At 40.1% G+C, this 11,013-nt stretch overlaps 1 protein-coding gene across 2 annotated transcripts in view; it reads left to right on the top strand.

The window, feature by feature from the left end:
* map2k6 (mitogen-activated protein kinase kinase 6) overlaps positions 1–11,013 on the top strand; it is a 135,342-nt gene that overhangs the window by 105,083 nt on the left and 19,246 nt on the right. For both annotated transcript variants that reach the window (XM_048609334.1, XM_048609335.1), the window contains exon 6: positions 6,646–6,762. In XM_048609334.1, the coding sequence (XP_048465291.1) occupies positions 6,646–6,762 (117 nt within the window). The remainder of the gene's footprint in view (positions 1–6,645; positions 6,763–11,013) is intronic.

The raw sequence follows: 11,013 nt of genomic DNA, 5'->3' as shown, positions 1-11,013 counted from the left end.
TTGTCTTTGTCTTTGTCTTTGTCTTTGTCTTTGTCTTTGTCTTTGTCTTTGTGTTGAACCCCAGGAGATGGGAGAGATACTAAATCAATATTTCGTGTCAGTTTTTACTATGGAGAAAGAAATGGAGTCTAAAGAATGCAGAGAAATAAACTTTGATGTTTTAAAAACAGTTCACATTAAAGAAGAGGAAGTTCAGGAGACTTTAGAGAATATAAAGGTGGATAAAACTCTGGGACCTGATCTAATGTATCCCAGAATGTTGTGGAAAGTAAGGGAGGAATTTACAAAACCCCTTGAAATATTTACATCATCTATAGCTACGGTTGAGGTGTCTAATGACTGGAGGGTGGCTAATATTGTACTGTTGTTTAAGAAAGGTTGTAAGGTGAAACCGGGAAACTATAGACCTGTGAGTCTGACTTCGGTTGTGGGTAAATTGTTGGAGGTGATTATAAAAGATAGGATTTATGGACATTTAGAGGTAAAAATTGATTAGGAACAGTTGGCATGGTTTTGTGCAAGGAAAATCATATCTCACAAACTTGATTTTCTTTTTTTTTTTTTTTGAGAAAGTTACCAAAAAGATTGTTGATGGCAGAGCAGTAGATTTTGTTTATTTGGATTTTAGTAAAGCCTTTGATAAGGTTCTGTATGGGTAGACTAATGAGTAAAGTTAGGTCACATGGGATTCAGAGTGAGCTTGCCAATTGGATGCATAATTGGCTTAATGGCAGAAGACAGAGTAATGGTGGAGAGTTGCTTTTCAGACTGGAGGCCTGTGACCTGTGGTGTTCCACAGAGATTGGTTCTAGATGCTCTTTTGTTTGTCATTTATACAAATGATTTAGATGAGACTATTGAAGGCATGGTTAGTAAGTTTCCGGATGACATCAAAGTTGTAGATAATGAAGATGGTTTTCTAAGATTACAAAGGGATCTCGATGAAATGAGCCAATGGGCTGAAAAAATGGCAGATGGCTTTCACTGTGGAGAAATGCGCGGTATTGCGTTCTGAAACAATAAACGAGGGTTGGGCTTTAAGGTTTTGGAGTAGATTTGTAGCTCGGATTGTGGTTGTTGAGGTTGGTCGGCTCGCCGAGCTGGTTTGTTGTTCCGCAGACGTTTCGTTACCATGCTGCGTAACATCCTCAGTGCAGCCTCTGATGAAGCGTCGGTGTGTTTTCCCGCCTGGTTTTTAAACTCTGGAGTCCGTTGAGCTGGATTGCCTCACTCCTGGTTTTCCTCCGTAGTGGAGTGTATATGGGGTTGAGTTCTGTTTATTAATAGCATGCTTCGTGGAGTGCCAGGTTTCTAGGAATTCCCGTGCCTGTCTCTGCCTAGCTTGTCCCAGGATTTTGGTGTTGTCCCAGTCGATATGGGGTGTAGAGTACAATGGAGTCAGAGTCAAACAGGAGAGAAACAGACCCTTCTGTTCAACCAGTCCATGCTGAACATAATCCCACGTGGGTAAGGAGAACTGCCAATTCCCCTGGGACAGCACCAAATACTGGGACAAGCTAAGCAGAGACAGGCATGGGAATTCCTAGAAGCGTGGCATTCCACGAAGCATGCTATTAATAAACGCATAGAACTCGATCCCATATACACTCCACTACGAAGGGAAACCGGAAGTGAGGCAATCAAGCTCAACGGATTCCAGAGTTTAAAAACTAGGCGGGAAAACACACCGACGCTTCATCGGAGGCTGCACTGATGATGTTACCCAGCAGGATAACGAAACGTCTGCAGAACAACAAACCAGCTCGGCGAGCCAACCAACCTCAAGGGTTGGGCTTGTACAGTTAATGGTAGGGCCTTGGATAGTGTTGTAGAACAGAGGGACCTCGGGGTGCAGGTACATAATTCTCTAAAGTTTGCATGGCAAATAGACAGTTTGGTTAAAAACATGTTTTGGCACGCTTGCCTTCATTGCTCAGTCCTTTGCGTGTGGGGGTTGAGACGTTACATTGAGGTTGTACAGGACACTGGTGAGGCCGCCTTCTGGAATACGGTGTCAAGTTCTGGTCACCCAGTTATAGGAAGGATATTATCAAGCTGGAGAGGGTTCAGAAGAGATTTACCAGGATGTTGCCTGGTATGGAAGGTTTGAGTTGTAAAGAAAGGCTGAATAGGCTGGGACTTCTTTCACTTGAGCGTAGGAGGTTGAGAGGTGACCTGATAGAAGTTTATAAAATAATGAGAGGTATAGATAGAGTTGATAGTTGTCTTTTCCCTAAAATGCGGAATTTCAAGACTAGGGGGCATGTTTTTAAGGTGAGAGGAGAGAGATTTAAAAATGACATTAGACAAATTTTTTACAGAGCGTGGTTCACGTGTGGAATGAACTTCCTGAACAAGTGGTGAATTCTGGTACAATTACAGTGTGTAAAAGACGTTTGGATAGATACATGAATAGGAAAGGTTTGGAGGGATATGGACCAGGAGCAGGAAGGTGGGACTAGTTTAGTTTGGGGTTATGTTCAGCATGGACTGGTTGAATGGAAGGGTCTGTTTCTGTCCTGTTTGACTCTGACTGTATTGCACTCTACACCCCCATGAACAAAGCCCAGGATTCTGTACGCTTTCTGAACTATTTCAAGCTACCCTGCACCTTTTTAATTACTTTATGGACACACAGGCCTGGGTCCTTCTGCATCTGCACCCTCTTGAAAGTTGTAGCTGACATTTTATAATGTCTCTGTATTTTTTCTATCCAAATGTGTCATCTGTCACTTCTCCACATTGGACTCCACCTATCCGTCAATGCCACCAATTCCACCAACTTGTCTTCTCACCAGTGTGGAGGAATTAACATCAGGAATGATTAAGAGACCAGAATTTCAATGATGCATTTATTTTGAGAGGCGTAGGATTGGCAGAGCTTAGACATAGGAAGGCCATGGCGATATTGTTTTTAAGAAAAAGTGGGAACTTTTAGTTTAGGCATTTAATTCGATGAATTTAGAATAGCATTATGAAGACATGTTATCAAAAATATTAATTTAGAAAATCATTGACTAGACAAGTAGGTATATCTTGGGACTGTGGGGTGGGGGGTGCAGAAAAATCTTTTGCAGAGCAAAGGAGACTGGCTGCAGCAGGGAAAATGTTACACTTGCAAAGAATATGAGCTGCTTGACTGGAGTCAGAGATTACAGTACTTCACATGACCCATTTTGTAGTGTAATAAAGCTATTGAATTCAAATACAATTCAAGTCAGGGATGACCTACCTGGAGCAACAGCCTATACCCCTATTCTTTATTTTTTCTGAACTCCCTCTCATCAAAGTTTGACAGTTGTAAATGCATTGTAAAACTGCATCACCACAAGTTCTTAAAAAGACAATTTGAAACCTACATCACTGTTTCCAGGAAAGCAAATTGAGAGAGCCAGAGGGAAGTGTAGAACTGGAATGAGACCATTTTAATCTTTGCCAAGGATTCAGCTGGAACAGAGGACTTGAACGAAGAGGGGAGTATCTGCAAACCCAGAGAAAGTGCACATCAGGACAGAAATGCCTCTAATTCAGGACAAATGTGGAGCTGTTTAAATTTCTCCAAGCAATCTGAAAATTTGGAGAGGAACATAGAAACGTTTTTAATTTCATTTGAAAAAAATGTGCAAAAATGAATAAAATGGCCTGTGAACAGCTGGATGCTACAGATGCAAAATGGATTAACTAACTGAAAAAGCCCACAAAGAAATTATGCCACGCTTTCTGAAGAGACTTGCGCAGATTGAGAACTTGAAAGAGTAACCTCTGTGTTTGATTTGGTCCCTGAAGCTTATGGGCAGAAAGGTTGAAATCTTCAGAAGTCTGACCAGACTTGCATGTTTTGAGAGAGTAAATACATTTATCTTTGACTGTTCGATGTGGCCAATTAAATAAAGGCCACTTATGAAAACCTCAGAGATCCTCAAGGATTTTAATAATTCACTCCCTATTCTCTACAAGGGCACAAGTGGAGAACCAAAAGGTTTTGAAAGCTAGGTAACAAATGAGATGACTAGTGATGGTAAGTTTGTCCATAAACCCTTATCCCAAAGGAAAACCCATTTCTGTTACCCCCATAAAATTGGAGAAAGTTAGAAAGTGGGAGGGTGAAAGGAACACGAATAGCTGGGAACATAAAGGGGTCTCCCCTCTCAGACTAGAAGGGGAAAATGTAGGATTAATGCCCAAAAGTCCATGTGCTTCCACTGCAACAAAATATGTTGCTTTCCTGCTAATTATTGGAAGCAAAATGGTCAAAGCATGTTACTGGTATGTGAAACATGTTCCTTCAGAACCTATTAGAAAATGCAGCTCTGGGTAGTTGAGGGCATCCTTTTGTTGAATGTTGATGTGAGGCAGGCTACTGGAGGCTATAGGAATTTTGTCTCTAAGGGTGAAGTACTCCCTTACTCCTCCCATAAAACTAATTAACAAATTAATACTTTGAAAGGCACTACTGCAATTCAGTCATTTGTTGATGGTTGATGATGTGAATTGTAATCCAGGTAGTTTGGAAGTGAAATTATTAATGGAGATTCATGGCATTTCTGTTTCTTTTGTATAAAGTTGGTTTCTGAAATGACTAAGTATATGGAGTTGTTACAGTGGGGGTAGGTATTATGTTCAGTAATGATTTGTCCACTTGGAAGGCAACATGGTGACAGCTGCGCTGCAGAAGTTGTTTAAACCTGCTGATCTTGCCAAACTCCCTAAAATTACTGTGGCGAAGTATGAGAACCTAAAGACAAACTGATCAATGTGGAGACCTAACTTTGACACATGAAATTGGAGTTTGCTAATGGCAAATGTGAACTGGTGTTGAGAACACCTGAGCACTGGTTGCAGGAAGTAAAACACTTGAGCGAGGACTTCGTGTCTAGGTGACTGACCTTTTTGAAGCAAATTTAACAAATCTTCAATTAAAACTTGAGACTTCCTGATATCAAAGATGAATTTCAGAGATCTCTTCATAAATTTCAAGTATCAGATTTCTGTGTGATGTATCGTGAAAAATGAACAGGAAAGTGAATTGTCGATGAATCAGAACAGTTGGATGAATGCCTTCGGTTCATAACAGTTGGTGCATTACCATGTGCTCTCTTGTGCTTGCATTAGGATTTGTTTCAGGATTACTTTCTTGATAATGAATTAACAACTGGCCTAATGAGGCTAAAGTACTGTTTGATTTTATCGACTGGCTGCTTCCACATCAATGTGGTGTAGTCAGGCAATGAATGAATGAGGCCTGGCTGCGTGAAGCTGTGTAACACTTGGCTAATTGTTTAGCTGATACTAGCTACACAAATTAAGAGTGTAACCAGTGTAGCTCTCCTGTAGCAACTTGCACTTGTTCTAATGAAATGTTCCATATGAGCTTCTCATTAGCAGTATGCAAGAGAATGATGTTTTTATTTTTCCAGCTATTTCTTCCTCTCCAAGATTGCCTTCAGATGCCACATGAAAAGACTTCAGAGAAATATTAAGAACTAATGCCATATTAAGATCATAGAATCATAGAACACGTAAGAAGGCCTTTTGGTTCTTCATGCCTCTGCTGGCTCCTTGGGTCATAAGTTGTAGGAGTAGGAGTAGGAGCAGAAGCAGGCCATTTGACCCATTGAGTCTACTCTGTCATTCGATGAAATCATGGCTGATCTGACCATTTTCAGCTCCACTTTCCTGCCTTATCCCATAACCCTTGATTCCCTTACTAATTCAGTCTTGAAGGTACTTAAAGACCTAGCCTCAGCCACGCTCTGTGGTAAAGAATTCCACAGATTCACTACCCTATTGGAGTTATCCAATTAGTTCCACTCCTCTTTTGTTTTTCTGAAGCCTTGTATGTTTCTATTGTAGATAATTTAACTAGTTGTCTTCTGAAAGCTACTATTGAATCTACACGTTTCCCCTCTGTGTGTCTTTTAGCAATTACCTGTGAGTGGAAACAATTTTCTACTTATTTACTTCATCAGAACCCTCTAATAACTTAAAGGAAGAGAGTTCCTATTTCTATGAAAGCTTAACTGCAGGATGCTTCAAAATGCTTTACAGGCAGAACTACATTTGAAATGTAATCACCATTGTAACATAGGAAATCTGGCAGCCACTTTGCATCCAACGTGGTGGTGATGGCCAGTTAAGCTGTTTCGTGTAATGTTAATTTAAGGTAAATATTGATTGGGGAATCGAGGAAGACGCCTGCTATTTTTTTTTTTTTTTTGAAGTGGTACTGTGGGATCTTTATCAACTATCTGAGAGAATGAGTGGCTCATCTGAAAGATGTCATCTCCAGTAGTGCAGTGCTGCACTGAAATGTAGGCCCAAATTCTTTGTTAATCCCTCAATGATAAACACAAATGTTAACTGCAGTTTAAAGATATTTGTAACTTTATACAATTGAATCAGATTATTAATTCCTCCAAATTATTGAAGACAGTACCAAGCTCAGCCTTTCTCTCCAAAAAAAAAATGTTTTTCTTAGTAAAGACACTATAAGATCGAGCTGCGTTCTTGGTCAGCTGGAGAATCATAAAACTCTGCTGTAATAACATTTTGAGACTTATTGGTTGTTTATTTGTTGTAGCACAAAAACTACAATGATGATGTAAGAATCTTAAGATATATGGTGGTCTTGTTCTCTGATTTCAGGGTGATGTGTGGATATGTATGGAACTACTGGATACCTCACTGGATAAATTTTACAAAAAAGTCATCGAGAAAGGGAGAACATTCCCAGAAGACATTTTGGGAAAAATAGCTGTGTCTGTAAGTTTGATGCTCTGATGGGTCTGAATTAACTATCCAAATAATAAACTGTCTAGAGAAAGCTTGTCCAGCTGGTGATCTGCATGCTACAGAGGGGCCTGTGTGACTTGCCAAGCCTTTGTTGAAAAAATAAGCCAGTATAACTGGAAGATTTTGCAAGGAGCTTCTGTAACTGGAGACTGGTTCTCTCCTGTATTTGCTACTGATAAGTTCAGAAATGCGGGAGTGAAACAGTTTGTGATTGGAGCAGCAGCAAGGTACACTATCTCAGTGGTTTCACTTGGGAAGAAGCTTGGAGTCAGTGGCTCAGACTCTGTAGGACCAGGAACGATCGTCTTTCAGGGAGACGTTTTTTTGGGGAGCAGGGGAATAAGAGTTGCGTGGCGGTGATGGGAGGGTGGCGATTAAGAGACTGTTGTGGGGCTTAGGAGCTGAGATGCTCTGGCGGTAGAGGGGAAATGATAGAGACTACTGAGAGGAAGTAGGGACTAGGTTGCGAAGGTGGTGGTGAAAGGAATGAATAAGAGTTATTGGAGACTGCATGGTGAGTGGGGCTTGGATGAGTGACTGACATGGAATGTAGGGGGGATTGGTTATTGGTTAGTAAGTTTGAAGGTGACTTAATATGTGGAGAATGAGGGAGCTGGTTAGATATCCGTGAGAATAGGACTGAGCTGAATAACGCTCCAGTCCCTTTCAGACAACATTCCTTCTGACTCTCTCAACCTGTCCTCCACCCCATTTTCTGCCTCTTCCTAATACCTTAACCCACAAAAGTATACTGGGAGAGTAGGTAAATACAGGCACTTCTGACTCCCCAGTTCAGTATCTGCTGTGCAGGACTAGTGGAGACCAATTTAAGGCTTTGGGAAGGAGGAATGTAAGCAATAACTTTTTTGCACTGATTGGAAATGACTTGGAACTTGCTGACCACAAATGTGTTTGAAGCAGGGATGATCAATGATTTTAAAAAGAAATTGATAGGAAACAAACATGCAGAACTATGAAGATCCAGTGATGGGGCTTGAAACAAACTGGCTTTTTCCCTAGAGAGCTAGGATAGAGTTAAAGCAATCAGCTGGTGGCCTCCTTCAATGCCATAAGTGATTTTGTGACTTCCATATGAATTCTACTGAGGCCAGCTCAGAGTGTGCCCCACTACAGATGAACCAAAATTTGTTTTAGTTAAATCCAACTCCTTGGCTCAGCTCCTTCCCGACCCCCTTCCTTGGTGATCAGAACCTGATGTTAATTCTTTTTCAGTCTTTAGCTCTGTATTTTTTTAAAACCAAATAGGCAAAAAATGTAATCAATTTATTGCTTTCATTTTCTGTCTGAAATTCAAATTTACTCTTTGTAAAAACCTAAACTTTTGGAAATTTGCTCTCTGGGCCCCTAAGTGAGAGAAGAATTGAAAAAAAAAAAGGACAACCCTGGTCTCCAAGTCCACGTTGCTGGATTTTTGGTAAACTTAAAAAATGCTACTTGCCAAGATGTTCAATGCATTTTTCTCCAGTAACTAGCTCATCTGTTTTGGTTTAATAAGGTTAAATAAGGTTAAATAAATACACCTGTGTTGAGGATGCTTCACATATGAATCAATAAATGCCTGTATTGTTTGCATTGTCTGGTAATCTGTGACACGCGAGTTCCTCAATGCTTTTGGATCAGTGTACGGTGAGCAGTTTTGCTTTTTCTTGCATCTTCTAAAGCTAATTTTTAACAATAAATTCTGTTGATCTAGTACTAGGGAATAGAACACCCAGTTCTACTTTTCTTAACTAAAATAGACCAGCCAGGCATCAAAGAATAATGTTTTGTGTTGGCATATTTCAAAGTTTCTACCTGGCCCATTCAGAATATTAGATGTGCAATCTGTGTTTTCCTAATGCAAGAACATTGCAGGTGAGGAAGGGATTTTTTAAAATTTAATTTTGGACTAGTCTAGTCCGATAATATTGTGAAGCTAGGAACAGAGCTGCAAGAGGTGAAGATGATTTGCAGCAAGTTTATCCGTAAGTAAAGATTTTTTGCAAATTCGGCTGAATTTAATAGCAGGATTTGTTTTAAATCATCTCGGCAGGCATCCCAGGCTGTCTGTCTGTCAAGCTGGAAAACAACTGGGGAGTGGACCATTCCAGCATCACAAGGAGGGTGGGGGCTGGAATACTGCAGTAGGATCATCAGCCTTTCCTGTAGGTATGGCTCAATTTCAGATTTGATGTTGACACACTGCAGAAGTCATACAACCATTAGCCAACATTTATTAGACTGCTGTTGGAAGGAAGGATTGACTGTTGAGGAGAGGTTGAGTGGATTCAGCTTGTATTCCCTGCTTTATGGTAGAATAAGAGGGAGAATCCTATTGTAACATTCAAAGTTCTGGATGCTGAGAAAATGTTTCCTTGGCTGGCAACAGTAGAACATGGGATCATACTATCAGCATTTGGGGTGGACCATTGATAACAAAGATACAAAAGACATTTCATCACTCAAAAGGCTGTGAATCTTTTGGAAACCAGTGACCATTCAGTCATTGAATGTTATCAAGAGTGTGATTATAAAAATGTGGCTCTTTAAAAGAATAAGAGACATGGGGTAGTGCAGGAGATGATGTTAACATTGAAGGTGAGAGCTAGGGCTTTTCTCTTTAGATCAACGAAGGATGAGAGGTGACTTGATAGAGGTGTACAAAATGATCAGAGTTATAGATAGAGTAGACAGCCAGAGACTTTTTCCTAGGGTGGAGTTAGCTATTACGAGGGGGCATAGTTTTAAAGTGAGTGGAGGTAGATATAGGTGAGACGTCAGAGGTAGGTTCTTTATTCAGAGAGTGGTCGGGGTGTGGAATGCATTGCCGGAGAGGGTAGTGGAGTCGGCCTCATTAGGGGCATTTAAGCGGCTATTAGATAGGCATACGGATGATAGTATTAGGTAGGGGTGGAGATTAGATAGACCTTAGGATTAGGGTAAAAGTTCGGCACAACATCGTGGGCTGAAGGGCCGGTACTATGCTCTACTGTTCTATGTTCTATGTTCTAAGATGATCTTGTTGAGTGGCAGAACCAGCACAAAGGGAAAGATCTTATTTTCTCTAATTCTTAGTGCCACTTTCTAACCAATTAAGCTGACTATCTCAGTAGTTACATAACATGTAATTGTTTTGACTGTGATTGTTACTTCCCTGTGGAAAAAGTGCTGTTTTGCACGGATCCCTTCATATTAAATCGTGTCAAAGAAATGCTGGTTCACATTAATTTACACACTGTAATTGGATAATTTCTAGATCCAGAATGGATCAAATCAGAGTGCTCAGAGGTGTAATCTGTGAATTCTAGCACAAAGTAGCTTGGGTATATTGGGCTCTGCTGAATGACAAAATGACAGCCAGGTTCTGCATTTGTTTTTTGTGTGTTAGACCATTTTGGGAATCAGCTATTAATTTGTGACAGCTTTAAATGCATGTATGAAAGAGTAAGTCTGCCAACACACTGGGAATTGCAGCAGTGTTCATCTGACTTCAGCTTGCATAGCCAGCGGTATATTGTGACTATGTCACATGCTATTTTAAGACTGCAAAGAAATGAGGTACATGAAACTACATTTGAAATAGACCTGCTTGTGCTTGTTTGAATTTTTGAAAATGCAAATAGAATATTGGTCATTTTCTTCCTGCAAAATTCATAGAATGTGTCATTTCACATGTCAAGCATTCAAAAGCAGGTTTATAGGCTATTAAACCCATTAGCTTCTTCATTATGAAAACAGCAAGCAGATTTCTTCACATAAGAACAAATTTTGTATGGGATTCTACAGCCAGTTTTGCAACTCTTCCAGTGACTTAAGAGGCATAGAAAATGCCAGTTCGCTATCACCTTTTTTACACTATTGCTCTAAATTAGATATTCCCTCTTTTTTTGTTTTGTTGTTTACTTACCCTTCTATATTACTTCTATTTAGTGCAACAAAATCCACAAATCACCTTTTCCTCAGTTATGTATGCCCTTAACTAGCATTATTCTGCTTTACTTAGTGCTAGTCCGTTTTGTCTGCCCCGATTGTCCAGGTAACGAGATGCACATTTTAACATATCAGCTACCTGATATCATGAAAATCAGGTGCAAGACAACATTTTACAGAAGAAAAACTAAGTCACTCAGCAAATTACCTAATTTATTGCTGACAAAAATGAAAGATGTATTCCATATGTTCTGCAATGCAATGATGTATGTTTTCTCTGGTTGAGTGCCA

This window comes from Rhincodon typus, chromosome 21, assembly GCF_021869965.1.
Source record: "Rhincodon typus isolate 14 chromosome 21, sRhiTyp1.1, whole genome shotgun sequence".
Lineage (NCBI taxonomy): Eukaryota > Metazoa > Chordata > Chondrichthyes > Orectolobiformes > Rhincodontidae > Rhincodon > Rhincodon typus.
Note: the sequence above shows the minus strand (reverse complement) of the source record. Positions and strands in the feature narration are given on the sequence as shown.